At 43.2% G+C, this 16,695-nt stretch overlaps 1 protein-coding gene across 1 annotated transcript in view; it reads right to left on the bottom strand.

Moving 5' to 3' along the window:
* LOC109635767 (polypeptide N-acetylgalactosaminyltransferase 10-like) overlaps positions 1–16,695 on the bottom strand; it is a 44,450-nt gene that overhangs the window by 11,275 nt on the left and 16,480 nt on the right. Inside the window, exons 3-6 of the mRNA XM_020097135.2 lie at positions 14,471–14,609; positions 12,456–12,622; positions 2,633–2,818; positions 1,042–1,225 (exon numbers count right to left, since the gene is read on the bottom strand). Coding sequence (XP_019952694.2) covers positions 1,042–1,225; positions 2,633–2,818; positions 12,456–12,622; positions 14,471–14,609 — 676 coding nt within the window. The remainder of the gene's footprint in view (positions 1–1,041; positions 1,226–2,632; positions 2,819–12,455; positions 12,623–14,470; positions 14,610–16,695) is intronic.

The following is a 16,695-nucleotide window of genomic DNA, read 5'->3' as shown; positions in this document are numbered from 1 at the left end:
GACTGTTCCTCGCTCCGTTTTTTTGGTTTAACGTTTCTTTAATAAATCTCAATCACTTTGTTTTTAATGATCATGAATGTACCGAATTTTGATTAAAGTAAAAACATCTCACTCAGCCCTTTGGGATGTCAGGGACAAAACCTGATTTTGAATTGGACCTGGATTTCTGCAGGTTGCACAAGTCTCCTTGAACATTTGCCGCAAACCATTGTCAAGAAGAACGACAACAGTGTCTCTCAACAGACAACATCTGTCCATTTAGTGCACGTTTGCACAAACGATCCAGTAACACGTTTTTATCCCTTCCTGACTGGAACTGAGATGTTTGTGTGTGTCCTGCTGTTTGTTTTCTCTGCACATCGACAGCAGCTGCAGTCTCATGTCACTGTTTACACCAGGTCCTTCAGCCACAGTCTCTGTGCACTGGAAGAGCTCAGAGTCCAACTCTCAGTCAGTTATCGTGACGCATGCACACCAGAAGAAAATAAAATCTTCTGTTTAGTCAACTGCTCGATACCCACAAGCTGAGAGGCTTTTACTGTGAAGCTGCTGCAGCTTAAGATACAAATGGTTTTACTTTGCTTTGAGTAAAAACCCCTTTACTCTAAAAACACTGATTGATTGTTGGGGAAATAAACTTTATTACCGCTGAGACGCACTGAGGCAAAGATGAAGCTGTATGAATTTCAGTTGTTGTGTTGCAGTAACGCAACTCTGTTTGCAGCCTCAATTACCTTCAGAAATTGTATTGCTGTCCGTTGTGCACAGAGGAATCAGATTTCGACTGGATTTTTAACACTGATCTGATTGACGAAGCACAGATCAACTCAAAAGGCGGCCGCTACGCTTTAAAATGGATTCATACAACTTGTGATCGATCAATTCATCATTTAGCGACACTACGTGATGAGTCGTTTATTGGTGTGAAGCCTCAGAAAGGCCCAGTGTGAACGCTCATGATCATTTCATGGAAAAATGTCTGGCGACTGTACAAAGTATTGCTTCGATCAGGGAAGTGTATTTAAGTGTGTGGTCACTCACTCAAAAGGTTCACTGGGGTCGTCCCTCTGCAGCTCTGGGGGGATGGGGATTCGTTTGTAGTACATTTCCCAGTCGAACGCTCCTCGCATGGCGTCGCCCGCCTGCGTGTCGTAGCCGAAGTTGTCGTGGTCGATCACGTCGATCATTGGACACACGATGGTCTTCCTGTTCTGGACGATTCGGTCTGAGAGACGGAGAGGGAGCAACACGGTTGGTCATTCATCAGGTAGAATCACAGCAGAGGAATATTGTATCAACATGTTCACCATGTGCAGCAGTAAAGGATCAGGAAGACAGAATGTGTGTGTGTTTGTGTGTTTGTTTGTGTGCGTTGCCCTTTTCATACTGAGCTCTCAGTGCATGTCAGAGACACATCGACCGCTGCACAGAAAAGGTTGCCAGTCTGTTGACGCGGGTCACTCAGCGAAAAAAGGTTTCCTGAGGAATGTCACAACTCCTGCTGTCATCTCTAACGCTCGGCATCAGAAACTGTTAAAGTCTGTTCTCCTGTCAGCATCTATAGGAACTGTTACTCTGCTCTTTGACTCAACACCACAGTGAAGCAAAGACAACAAGACAAGGGACTGCAACAGGAACATCAAGCAAAACTGAAAAGGATCTATTCAATATAAAATAATTCTAAAGATGTTTTCACTAGTTTGTTTCTTCTAAATTGTACAAATTGCTGTTTACGCATTATATTTAAATATATATCCCCAGCAGCTCGTCTGGTTCAGGAAGCTCAGTAATGGTTGCGTAGTGTTGCTTTAATATTAATTAATTTCTTAAAGCAAGCTCTGCCTGGTTCTCCATCTATGACACATTCGTTTACAAGGTAACTGGTGCATCAGGATTCAAAGTTCCTTTGACAGATTCATTTCAGAATATCAGCTGGAGGTCATTTACGTGTCAGTGTTTTCTTCTCTTCACTTTATATTGGAAATTACAGTTTATTATATAAACGAGTGGCGCACATCATGCAAGAAATCATACAAAAAAACCAAAACGTAATTTCACTCATCATTTAGTCGTAGCCTCCATACTGTCTCCATTATGAATATTATGGTGCAGCAGCAAGAGGAGAGAACAGCGACACAGGCAGACACGTGTTCACATACAGACGTGTTCTGTGTAAACAGCCTGACATTAAGGTAATATGGGTCATAAGGTTTTTTGAATAATGCGTCCGTGCAGGATGGAGCCGCGCAGAGAAACAGCTCAACACGAGTCCTTAATAGAAAAATGGTAAATGGGAATGTGGGACTGGTGGTGAGCAAGTCCAGCTATAAAATAAGCACTCAGACTCCCAGCAGGAGTGTGTGTGTGTGTGTGTGGGTCTGTGTGTGTGTGTGTATGTGAGAGTGTGTGTGGGTCTGTGTGTGTGTGTGTGTGTGTGTGTGTGTGTGTGTGTGTGAGAGAGAGAGAGAGGGAGATCATATATATATTATAAATATTTCTATATGTGAGCTATTGGTTGTGTGTTTGAGAAAGCAGCATCTGTGTGCCTTGGCCATGTTCGTCTTTGAGTGTGTGTGTGTGAGTGTGTGTGTGTGTGTGTGTGTGTTTGTGTGTGTGTGTGTGTGTGTCTCACCCAGCAGCGGCGGCAGCCAGTTGACATTAGCTTCGCAGTGAGAGTCCAGGAAGGTGATAACTTCTCCTTTAGCAGCGGCGGCCCCCAACAGGCGAGTCCTGATCAGCCCCTCCCTCTTCTTTGTCCGCAGGATGTGAACCTTCGGCACCCGGGTCATGTACTCCTCCAGCGGAGCCTTCAGGTGCTCTGCACAGACGAGAAGTGACGGTGGAGGCAAATGATGAGATCATGGGTGCTGTCAAATTACTTTGGTAGATTATTTCATTTTTCCTCCACATAACAAGAAACAAGGTGTGGGTTTGTTGAGTTAAGGATGTGCTAAGAATATTTAAAAAGTCGTTTGTTAGTACATTGGCTGATCAGATGACAATTTGTAGTTTCAGGTAATTTATGAGGAGGTGTCATCATCACACTTCGAGTCATGAAGCAGAAGTGTTGGTTTCTCTAAGTGTGAACCAAAATGTATTTTGTTTGCAGGCGTTTGAAGAAGAAGACGCTTTTCCAGTGAAAGCAATTTGCACCCTGGGAACGGGTAAACTGGAGCCTACACAGTGTTTCTTGCGTTTTGTCCAGTTGCATGCTGGGAGTTGGGACAGACTCCAGCTCCCTGCAACCTCACACATGATCAGCAGTTTTGAAAATACATGGAAGTGAAGGAAGCACAGTTCTCTCAATGAAAGTTAACGTGTGAGTTAAACGGTATAACTGAGGAGGACGTGCTTGTATTCAGTGAGCAGAAGCTGAACAGTGTTTGTTGGTTCTTCCAACAAAACCTTGGCCTTGCAGTGTAACTGTGATAACAACGATCTCCTCCTGCTGCAGGCAGAGCAAACAAACGTTCTACATCGCATTTGAACCCAAAGGTTTGTTGGATCTATCGTCAGGTGGATGGATTTTATTTTGTCAGACCACCATGAGCCCTGTGACTGCAGAATTCCATCCATCACTGATATCAGAGTTCATTTGTCACAGGAGCAGTTCGGTTTAACAATTGAGGCCTCTGTCTGTTTGATTGTTGGTTTGTTTGTCTGCAGGATGAAAGGATGGGACACGGGGCAGGAAATGCAGTTTTTGACCCTTAAGACAAAACAAGAGATGTGCAACAAGTCTTCTGAACAGCGGATGATGCCGATTCTCTCTCTCAGCCTCAGTTTGAAATCAGTGTCCACTGTTGTGCAGGAGGTGCTGAACTCTGAGGCAATTAACAAAGTGATCAGTTCTGCAAGTAGCAAAACTCTCCTCAACCTAATCCCTCAAAGCTGCGTGTTTGTGTTGCGATTTACACTCGTCTCTCTCTTTTATTTTATCTCTGCTGTCTCCCCTCATCAAATACTAATCGCTCTGTCCCTGCTTTCACAGCGAGCGCACAGTTTTTGTATCTTGAATCTTGAAGGTCAGCCATATTTACGTTCTGCTGTGGTGTTTATTGTGTTTCGTGTCGGCCGACCTACACGCTGTAAAGCGTGACATTGCAACAAGGGCGGGGGGGCTCCACGAGGTCAGCATCAAACTGTGAGGGAACTGCGAGCTGTCCTCTCTGTCTGCCTCCGCGATAAATCAAACCATTAGAATCTGAGCGCTACAAGGCTGACTCTTCATGAAGGCTCATTCTAAACAAAGCAACGCTTACATCATCCCGCTAATGACGGGCAGCGAGGCAAAATTAATCAACGGGCATTTGCACTGTGCATGGAGAGAGCTTGTATGGGGGGAGGAGGTAAGGGAGAGAAAGATCAGAGTGTTTCATTATGATTGGTTCATTTTACCCTGAATAAATTGGAATGCAGCTCAGACTGTTTTGGAGAAAGCAAGGAGGCAATTAATCATGCTAATGAGCACGAGCTGATGTCGGCAAACACATTAGTCTTTATTAGAATGTGAAGCCGAGGAGATCGGAGGTGCTGCGGTGTCATGGTCGTTTCACAGCGGGGGGCCGGGGAATGAATTAGTCAAACACTGGGCTGGTGATAGAAATCCAGGACACTTATCCACTAAAGACTCCACCTGGTCTCCGACTGCACCAATCTTCCATTTCCTCCTCGGCCTCCTCGCCGTCTGTCACTCGCTGACTCTCCGGTGGACGGAGCTGAAGCGGCTCGCGCCTCTTTCATGTGCTCACAGGGGGCCGCACTCAAACATGAATTAGCGGTTAGCAGATGAAAGGCTCGGCAGTCGGCCTGAGGCTCCTGTCAAAGTGTCTGTGCACATTTAAAATGTCATTGATAAAAATGTACATGTGTTACGCTCATCTCACTTCGACCTGAGTGTGTTAAAGGAGCTGTTTCTCACTTCAGCTCTTTCCCAACACCCCCCAGGACGCTGCACTTGCATTGACTAGTAATAAATAAACATTAACGCGATCGAGCTCAATAAAGATGACGTTGAAAGAACTCCAGCTGAGTGTCGGTACAATTCATTCACACTCTTTTAAACCCTAAATGACTTCCAAATGGAACCATAGTGAAAACAGATAAGGGTTGTGTTACACTGATCTCTATTAACAGATTCTACATGTATAATCGATAGCGGCTGGGTTTTGAGATTGGATTTAGACAACTATAGAAGTATTTGGTTATAATCCAAAGATTAAAGTTTGTTGTAATTGGACCTTTGAGTCCTAACGTCATTTTGACTATTTGGTTTATTTGTAGACACTGAAGTGAAACGTACACTCATCATTTTAACTATGAATCATCACAAAATTCCCATTCTAATCCAATATAAGCTTTGTATATAGATATATCTGAAATTTATAATGAAAAATTTGATTAAAAATCATCATTCAACGCTTCAAACTTAACAATCAATGCGATTTGAAAATGAGCTACTGGCGAAAGTGTGGTTCCTGCATTAGATGAACACAAATACACAACAAAATGTGCACACACATACATTTCTCCCTAAAATACCACCAGCGAATCCACCCTGGTTCATTTAAAAAAAGAAATCCAATTCACTTTGAGACAGAGTGGATCCAACATGGCCGGTGGAGCTGTGTTTTCATGGCGGTCGATTAATCCCCAGATGCTCCCCACCACCAAAGACTGCTCAGTTTTCCTCTGCAAAAATATTCCAGTGAACTCTATTACACTCTGTCAATTTTCTTCTTCCGTGTGCCAGCCTGATTTTTTCTGCCGCCATCATTTAATAAAAAAAAAATCTGTTTATGGAGGAATTGACTGAGTGTGTTGTGGGTCAGCAAATAGAAGACATTTAGGGAGATGCATGAAAGCAATGATGGCACGATTCAGCAAACCTGCTTATTAAACAGCCCAGAAACGTTGCATCGATCTCACTGGCCGTTCTTTGCAGTCCACCATCTTTACTGCGACATGCTGCATGTGAGAGTTGGGCTCTTAACTCTTTACATCGAGGATAAATCTCCTCCTCTTACCCTCGGCTGTAAAACGCCCCGGCGTGTGCTGGAGATTATGAGTCGATGAAGCGAGTACAACTGAGATCGCCCTCCCTTAAAAGAAACGACCCTGTGGGGCAAGAAGGCTATTACCACCCACGGTTGGGTTTTATTGCTCGGCGACCTCTAGTGGTCGTAGTAATAATGACAGGAGCAAAGGAATTGGGTCGTGAAGGTGATGGGTCGATATAACTCAGGATGTTAAAGACTATGGAGACCACTGCTCAAATCTGCACCTTTAAAAACAGACTTCTACTGGTGAACAAATGTTTTATCTCATGTACCAAGAATTAAACTGTATCAGACGTGATACTTTCACCTGAAGTCCCTGATATGACCGCCCCCGAAGTTTCACTCTTGTTAACGCTACTTTTAAACGACTTGTAGAAAGTACTTTCAAATACGACTGAACCAAAAATGTTGAGTGGACTTCCTCAATCCTTGTGGTGTTGATGTGATTAATCTTAAATACACAAAAGAGAGAGAGAGTTTAGACGCTGTAGGTTTAACTTTTAAATGAATAATCATTTATGCATAATGCTTTTCTTTAAGAACACCAGCATCTGTTCTTCATCTACATCTTACCCACCGACAACTGTTATATTTTAAATGGAAATGCCATTCTTCTTATTTCTTTAATAAAAGTAAAAATATAGTATACTGATATTATACGTCGTATAATCACAGCGAGCAGTAATCATACATTATTACTCTGCCTCAGATTTCTCTTCTTCCCATTAGAGTTAAAAGCCGCAACCTTCACTCAGGAGCAAATTACAGGAAAATGATTTGACATTTATCCTGATATATATTTTTGGTCCAATCATTTGACCCACTTTGATTTAAAGTGAAAGTAAAATCTTTCAATCTGACAGAAATCCTGACCCACAATACTGTGCGACCCCTCCACAGAAATGCAGGTGGTAGAATGGAGGAAATATAAAAGTCTGAATTATCTGCAGCTCTTTTATTTAAAAGCAGCTCATGAACATTTGTCTTTGAATATATTTTCCTATTCAATTTCAATAAAGTGTTTTGCTTCAGGTCTTTGTTCGATTTTGGTGAATAAAGTGAATAAAACAACAAAACAGCTGATGTATGTTGGTAATTGTGATTTGTCTGAAGGGAATTTGCTGCTTTTCAAATCTCTAGAATAAATTTTCCAAGGTTATAACTCAACACTGAGGCCAAATCTACATCACCAGAGCAACGGCACAGTAAACGTGACTCATCTGATCGTCTCCTCTTCAAGAAGACGCTGGAATCGATCAGCTACCACTGATGGCTCTACGTCTCTAAATGGCAACACTCAATTAGCTCCTTTTGTCCTCTGTCGTCTGTCTCCCTCTCAACCTCCCTCTTCATATCACTCTCCCCCTCGTCTCTCCGTCACACTTCACTGAGCGCCATTACCCCATTATCTCCCCACAGCCTCAACACACACACACACAGACACACACACGCTGGCGTGAATGAATAAACATGCTGAACTTTGATCAGTGGTTCTGCGTTGCTTCCTCTCTCTCTCTCTCGGCTCCATCGCTGCCGGTCCCACAAATCGCCTCCTATCTCCTCATCGCCGCTGCTTCCTCTCCTCACCTCTCCATCATGCAGATGGCGAAGCTGCCGCCGTTGATAAGAGTGTTCAAAGTAGCTCCGCTCTGCTGACAGCAGCTTTCTCAGGCAGCCAAAGCAACTCAATAATTAATAAAACCATCTAGAAATTTAATCAGTTCATTAAGTGCACGGGCCGATGTTAAGCCAAAATTTCAAAATCTATTAGACGGAGTGCCGTGTAATTAACTGAGCACATTTATGCTCCCCAGAGGACGAACCCTCGATTTAAAGATTTCCTCCAGTGCACGAAAGATTCACCGAGGACACTGTGCTCCCCAGAGGATGATTCCAACAACACCAGGGCCTTTTCTTGAACATCACTTTTTACAAGTCTGACAATTTGGGCCAAACTCCAACTTCTTCCAGACGCATTTAAACTTCGTATCAGGATGTATCCTGGTCACGCGTGTGCCGGTGAAAACAGGAAGTCTACTCTGCAGTTGGTTGCTTGGTTACAGAAAATAAAACAAATGAGGAACAGTAAAACACGTTTTGAAACAAAGTTAAACTGGATAAGAACTGATCAACATGATGCAGCAACATTTCCAAACTTCTCCCTTTGAGGTGTTCAAAAACTCCAGATGGCAGAAGTTCATGTGGCAACAGTTAAAAATTAAAATGCATGGTGGTAGGAGTGTTTGTACCTTTATTTCACAAGCAGCTGTTGTTGGCAGGTCTGTGCACCCACACTTCCAAAGGTTACAACAATTTTCTTTACGACCACAACAAATGCATTTCTACACAATTAGCAGCACTCAGGTCTCCGGTGGCTGCAGTCGGAGGCTGTGCTGACGTCAGCTGTCTGACCACCAACTGGAAATGCATCAAAAGACACTCTGCATAAGAGCAGGCCACTCCTTATTTGAAATGAAGCATTGCAGCCATTTGCTCAACTGATCCCATGGGGGAGCAGAAGGGGAGTGGGGGGGTTGGAGGGTGGGGTAATTGAATGATCAATCTGCCAGTGGCAGGTTTCCATCACAGAGTAGCTGATGGTGCAGTGTGGCACCGCCGCAGTCCCGCGGAATAAATACAAGCTCTGCTGCCGGCTGTGATTACATGACACAAGTTTCATTTAAAATGAAAATGAATGTGTTGTGTTCGAGAGCAGAGCAAAACAACAGGACTCATGTTTACAGGCTGCAACTGAATCTAACGCTCGGTATCGAGCGCTTGGCACAAACTCTGTGATCGGAGCTCTGTTTATTACTGTAGCAGTAATAAAGAGGGAGAAGATGAGCTACTCTCAGCATCTTCTGACTCACTGAAAAAGTAAATATAGGTTCATTGCCAATGTGTCAGGAAAATGGCCAGAAACTCCCCCCCATTAGTTTTCACTAAAGTAGGAGGAAACAAATCCAAAATGCTTAAATGAATCATGCGTATATTTGATGGAGGAGCTACAGCGTACGTTATATGAAACTTGAGGAGGATTCCTTCATATCACAGCTTGTTCCAAGTCAGTGCAGTGGGATTAGTAGCAGACGGGAGGTTTGACCATATGAAACCTTTTGTTGATCGAATCCCAAGAAATCCTGATTTGTTGGAACATACAAGACTCCAGCAGGTTACTTTCACTAAAGCAGACACTCTCATGCTCATGGTTCCCTCTCCTCGCCTCCTAATAACACACTTTTCTCCTCCCTGATGGCGAAGAGAGCGAGGAGGCAGCTTTTCTGTTCTTTTCAGTTTCTGCAAGTGACAAGTCACAGCTACTTTCTCTGCCCCATCTGGCCTTAAATCCGTGAAATGACTCGAGCTCCACCGGCAGAATTCATCGCTCACGCTCAGCCACAAATGCTAAAGCTGCCAGACACACATGCGAACGTTTACCCAGCAGAGAGGGAGCGGTGGGAATCACACTATTGTTAGAATCCCTCAGCCGAGTTAGTCTGAGTTAGAATCGGGTCAAAATAATCTAAACTCAGTGTAGCACCTGAGCTACTGAACCTTTATTGATAAAGTGATTATATTATTATAAACGCTTTGTGACTTATGACCTCTCATCGGATTCAAACCAGAAACTCGTCCATTCGCCATTTCACCACAGAGAGGAAATGTGAAACCATGAAGGTGTTATCTTCTCCCTCCAGCACAGTGGGATTTATACATAAAACCATATTAGTGGTTTTCTTTATATCGTTGATATCAAATCTGAGAATATTGTGTTTTACATATAGAGGTTTGAAATATGATATTGTGTCATTTCTTAGGGTTCCATCTGTGGAGGCGTGAAGATGGAAGATAGCGGCTCTGATAGAAACACTCGCTCACTCTGCGTCACGCTCGGTTTCTGGCTGTAAATCAGAGCTGCCTGCTGGTCAGATGTGGCGGCGGAGCGAGGGCGAGAGATAAACTGAGAGGCAGAGAGGCCATAAGGTGGGCATCTCTCTCCCTCTCCTCTCCCCTGCTCTTTACCGGGACCTGTAATTGAACAAGATATGAAGAAAGTGCGAAAACCTGCAGGAGAGGAGTCGGCCTTTAACAGTTTGACACCGGTTTAGGAGGAAGTGAAAGACGGTTTCCTCTTTAGTGCAAACACATTTAAGTTTTACATATTTGTAAATTACAAACTCGTATGTTGAGGACTGTCAAGACGCTGTCGACTGATTTCATCAATAATCCGCTACTTGTTTCAGTGGGAATCAACAACCGTTCTTACATCTCCAGTTGATTTATGTAAATTGAAAGTAACTCTTGTTGTGCAGCTGTTCTATTCCGACTATTACATTTCTTCCACATTACTACAATCTGAATTAGATGTTTGAAATCTTGGATGACAACAAACATAAATGAGCATTAACTCAGCAGGTTGATGAGGGAGAGAGGCTGAAGTGGGTAAAATGAGGCTAATTTCCACCAACACTGGAGGGATCCTTTGACGGCCGCCTTAATAAAACTGCAGGTCATTCTTTTAATTACAACACGTGTAGTCTGACGCACCTCACAGGCCAACTTCACATTTTTAGGGGGAGAAACTGTCTCATCGTGATTCACTGTGCTTCAGGAAGGGTTATAAATATAAGAGTAATACGCCTTCAGGCTCCACGGCTGCTTTTCAACGGACAGCAGGTAAGTCAGCGTCAGCAGAAGTGAGTGGAAGGGTTTCCCACCACCTGTGTGTGTGTGTGTGTGTGTGTGTGTGTGTGTGTGTGTGTGTGTGTGTGTGTGTGTTATATACAGAGCAGACGTCTTCATCCACCCATGTCTGAATAGCTTAACTGAATCAAATACATGTATTAACTGTTTGACTGGTTTAAAACAAAGGAGAAAAAGAGTCAGAACTTATTGTGAAAGTTCACTACACGTGAATCTTTAGTCTCTCATCATCACAGACGATTAAGCACCGACTTGGTAAATGAGTGTGTGAACCACAAACGAGGAACCGCAGTGTGAGACTGAACACACTTTATGATTAACCACTTTTTTCTCTCCTCTTTCACACACTCGCTCCCTGATCTATTATGCAGGGGTTCAAAGCCCAGCATTGATTTGTGGTATATTCTGTGGAGGGATTATTTTCTTCAGCATTGTAACACCGGCTCCTCGAACCACAGAGCAGAACCGATTGAAGTTCACTTTGTCCTTGTGTCTCTTAAGCCTTAATTACAGCCAGACTCATTTCTTATCAAAGGACAGTGATGGTGAGAGGGAATATTAGAGCGGTCGGACTGCAGAGGTTAAACCTCCTCCCTGCAGCTAATGTTCCTCCATCCATCCCTGACGACAGAGGGACCAGAACCAAACAGGTTCCGGGTTCACAGACTTGTTCTGTGTTTCCCACCCACAGGGATCTGTGAGAGGGGCAGTGATGACGCAGGTCTTTGTCTGAATCTTTTCCTAAAGTTTTACTTATTTTGGCGATTATGGTTTTACATGAATAACCACTGATTTCAGGTATGTATATTATATTATATTAATTATGCCCATTAATAGTATTTTTTTCCCACCTTCAAATAAAACTATACTTCTGAACATTTTAAATATGATTAGATGATGATGTCACTGGTTACGTACACGGTTTTACGGTACAGTACTTCCAATCCCAGGAAGTAGAGACATAATTAAACAATAGAAGAAGAAAAAGAAGAGGAAGCAGCTGCAGCCTTCACCTCCGCTGATATAATATTTATACCATGAGGACTTAAGACGAGAGGTAAACACACCCGTCAGTGAGGGACAGTGACAAAGAGCACTAATTAACATGGAAGTAAACACTTTCTTCCACACACACACCTACTCAACCACAGAACAGTGGAAGAGAAATGTCGGTGGCTGAGGAGCGACGGCAGAGACACACAAACAAAGCCACATATACGCAGAAGTAGAGACGCTTTGTTTTCAGATGTTATTACACTGTCATCATTCTACTGGAAAATGGGCGGACATCTTTAAATGACCAATTACTGACGCCCTCAGTTACAAAGAGACACATAAACCAACAAGACACTGAAGCTTCTGCTTGTTGCTGATTGTTGTTCACTTTCCAGGGTTTTGTTTTCTGTCCTCGTCCAAACTGCGATCGCTGTCGCAACAAACAATTTAAACTACACAATATAAAAGTTGGATATTAGTTGAATATAAAATTAGGCCCCTCTCTGCAAACACAAATGTTCATTCTGTTAGTTAGTGGCATCCTTACTAAAATTTTAAGCTTAATTTCCTGATGAGGGGGAAGACGTTTAGACCGAAAAGTACATTTACTAAAATCAGTCACACACGCCAAACACTGCTTTCTCCTCTGAGGAGGTGTGAGTCTCTCCTCAATGTGTGTGTGTGTGTGGTCCATACCTTTATCGCTGAAGTCGTCGACCAGGATGACCTCGGCGATGAGCTGTGGAGGAGAGCGGTTGAGGACGCTGTGAACAGTCCTCAGCAGCGACGACCAGCCCTCGTTATGGAACGGGATGATGATGCTGGTGTTGGGCAGCTTCTCTGAATACAGCTTCTGTTTGCAGCTACACACACACACACACACACACACACACACACAATGAATACAGAAATGTAGTTGGATGTTGTCATTTTACAATCCGGTCATTGCTTGTGTCTAAGAATAAGAGGGAACATCTCATTCACGCTCCCTGATCCAAGAACCTTTCTTCTGCTCACACACTCGACTCTTCAGCGGATCTCCAGTCGCCGAGGTGACAGATGGATTCACCGCAGTAATGGATGAGTTTGAGCAGGGCGGCGGACAGAGGCTCAAATCCAGGTGCAATCTTCTTCCAAACCACTCTTCAATCCATTTTCTATCATTTGTCGTTTCAGTGAAAATTGCATGTGTTCACGTCTCAGAGAGAATATGAAAAAAAAAGCAATTTCGAGAACTCCTTTTGACACAAACATGGGTTTAGTGTGGATTGTTTCCTGCCAATGTGGCCAATAACCTATAAGAAACACAAAAACCAGATGATCCTGAGGAAACACAACGGAAGCTGATGGTGAATGTTAAGGTTTCAAGTTTCAGCTGAAGCTTCATATGTCAAAGAATAAAAAAAAAAAAAGAGAACAAGTGTCCTCATGCTTCTGTAGGTCGTTTGTTGTCGCAGCTTATTACGAGCCGCTGTTTGATCGTCGGACGACCTCTAACAGCCACAGTGATTCTGATGGGACTGACGGAGACGGTCAGCAGACGTAGAGTCAGTTGTCTTAGTTAAAGCTTCACAGCAAAAACAAATTAAATCAATGAAAGAACTACTGTCGTCTGTTTGTCGTGAGTCTGTGAGTCTGTGGAATAAAAAGAAATCTTGAGCGTACGTGATAAAACTGAACTGAGACTCAGACCACCACAGTTTGACCTTTAGTGATGTAAAGACCTTCAGACAGGCGGCTGATTGCAGCTCAGTGCAGCACCGACACGTTCCTCCTGCATCAGAAACAGCTCTAATTTTATTATTTGCGGCACATGCAGCTGTTATCAGCCGCTAACACGTGCTCCGATGACAAGCTACAGCGATCGCGTCGCTCACTCTCATCACAACGAGCGGCGGGGTCCCTGCGGAGGAGCTAATCACGGGAAGAGAGTTCTGTTCCCTCGTTGATGGAGAGAGAGAAAGTGTGTAGTGAACTGTGTCAGTCGATCAATGTTCATGTTGAACATCAGCCTGCGTGTTACTCATTCAAATATGAACGCGGGCCGCCAGGCAGGCCCGGTGACTGACAGGCGGCCGGCCGGTGAATCTTAACAAACCCTGTCTGAGTCCCTCAGGGGATGGAGGTGAGTGTGTGTGTGCTTCAATTAAATTTCATCAGCGTGCAGATATCAAATGTGTCAGTTGCAGGTCGGGGGAACCGGCTGCACGGACAACACGCCAATCACCGGGAGCCGGACACTTCCTGCAGGGGCAGACGGTCCCATGGGGGGAAGAGGTGAGGGTCAGCGACTGGTTCACGATGAGAGAGTGCTGAAAGTTCTGACGTTAACACAGAAGAGGCAAGAGGATGTTTGGAAGAGCCTGACAAACATGGTGTCCAGACAATTGTGGATGGATAGTCTCCAGTTCTCCAGGAACCTGTGACCTGCTAAGATCCTCCATATTCGGCCTTTGTATTGAAAGGACTCTATATAAATATTCAAATACCCTTCCAGTGTTTTATTTAGAGACCTGGCCGACGCGTAACTTTGACTTTTGATCATGAAAACTGGCTTTTTTTTCCAGAGACACGTTCTGATACCGATTCCAGCACTGGAAACGCCTGTGAACAAAACCTGTGTTCTGTACGGTATATTTATATAAAACTAAACTTTAACAGCACACACACACACACACACACACACACACAAACACACACACAGGACTCACATTGCGTGGCGGATGTCTGGGAGCGAGCGGTTGAGGGAGATCCGATCACTGACATAGATGTTGAAGCCGTTTTCTCTGTACGCCTGGTCAACCTGGTCGGTTTCTGACAGAGGGAACGGTTTGCCCTGTTCACCGTTACCTGCAGCAAACACACACACATACATATACATTTATATTTAATACTTATATATATATATAATACATGTCAGTAAAAAAAACACTCTGAATACATATCCATTGTAACCGTGGGGCATGAGCAGTATAAACGCATCATTAAAATCTCTGGTTGGTATGTTATGGTCATGTTGGATTTACAGACATGTGATAGCTTTAATTATGAATCATACATAAACGTATTCTTTTATTATCATGTCATATATCAATACACCAGACCCATCATTTTACATACACACTGTTAAAAGAGCAAGGAAAAAGAATCCCAAATGAACTTATCACATACACACGTTTTGTTCCTGTTATTTTGATTTCAAACAATCTAAAATGAATATTACTGTCTGGTTAACTTATTTTAATATGTGGTTGAAGCCCAAGTAAACAAGCATCGGCTTTTGCCAATGATGTTGGATCTCGTCAGCTTCTGAGTTTTCGTTTAAGAGTGTTGTTGTTGTTGTTGTTTAGTGTCACTCATGAAAATCTGAAAATAATCCCTTTTCAGAAGCTGCTGGGGGGGAGGAGTCTTAAACAATCAGTTCCTTCCAGTCAAAATATAATTTTCTGATGATTAATTATTTAATTGAACTCTTATATACGGTATCACATGTGGAGCAGGAAGCTAATCACTCCCTGACAACCGGTTCCCACACAGTGACTTTATGAAATCTGAGCTCATTTCAGGGAGTGCATCAAATTACACTGAGCTGCATGTTTCATTAGCCGCTCATCAGAGCTCACAACACAAACACACACACACTCGTGCACAGAGGCTGATCTGAAGTCAGAGCAGGGCGTCAAATTAACGCCAGCTTCCTTGTTCCATTAGGCAGAGATGATCTGTCGCGATCCCTGAAGGTAACAAGTGTGGAAAATAGCTCCTCAGGTTAGCGCCTCATTTCAGATATAAACTCTCTGACTCATCTTTTCTTAAATAACAAACTCGTTCGATCACCTAAACGTCGTCTTCCAACCGAAGTCTGAGAATCACTTTGAAAATTCACTTTAAGATTATTTTCGCTCTCAGTTTAGTTTTGTTCAGGGTAAAACACTTTGGTTTTCTTTCACTTTCAATGTTATTTTTCAGTCAGACTGAACCACGACTCACTGACAGCTCTTACAAATGATCTGTCTCTTCTTTAAAATAACACAAGAGAGGCTGAAATCTGTTCCTTCCCAATAATTCACTCAGACTTTTGATGGTTTACATAATTAGATTTTTATTGCTGAGATCTTTTAAGTTGTCTGTACGTGTTGTGCTTGTTAAGTTTTTGAAAAAAGTTCTGTGACATCAGCCACACTCTAAAAAACTTTTTCCGAGATTTTATTTTTTTAATTTTATTTCAACCTTCTATCTGCAAGTAAATTACATCTCGTTAAAAACATAATTAGGACTCTTATCTATACATCTAAATTTATAAATGTTCTAAACATGTGTATATACCTCTGAGTGGGAGGATGATATGACAATAGTGTGTGTTTTCGTGGGACAGATGTGAAGACATGAGACAGACCCTCTGTTCCTCTGTCTCCAAGGTGCAGATTTAAGCACAAGCTGCTCATTCTCCTGTTACGAGTATGAAATATCTTTGAAATGTGCCTTTACTCCACAAAAGTGACCAAAAGCGTTGTAACCCTCCGCCAAGGAGATTATATTCTCATTTCTGTCTGACTCGACAGGATCACTCAAGAACTACTGAGCTCATCCCATGAAGTGCTGAGGAGGGACATGACCCAACGAGGAACCCGGAGACTTTTGCAGCAGATCTGAACAAATGAGCAGATCCAGGAACAACTTATCTTATAAATGTGTTACGTACGATTGTCCCACAATGCAATGCCCGAAGGAAATGGAGGCGGCACTCCTCTGACAAACTGACCCTGTAGGATGCATGTGCAGGCAGCTCATCGCAACCCAAAGCTACATGTTAGAGCTTAAACACCTTCAGCGGGCGTAGTTGATGATGGTGATCGTTTTATAGAGCGAGGAGGATGGTCGGGTTCAGTCTCTGTTCAAACTGATGATCGCTGTGTTAGTTTCTTTTGTTCATAAC

This window comes from Paralichthys olivaceus, chromosome 15, assembly GCF_024713975.1.
Source record: "Paralichthys olivaceus isolate ysfri-2021 chromosome 15, ASM2471397v2, whole genome shotgun sequence".
NCBI classification, from domain to species: domain Eukaryota; kingdom Metazoa; phylum Chordata; class Actinopteri; order Pleuronectiformes; family Paralichthyidae; genus Paralichthys; species Paralichthys olivaceus.
The sequence above is the reverse complement of the archived record's forward strand: the minus strand, read 5'-3'. Positions and strand labels throughout refer to the sequence as shown.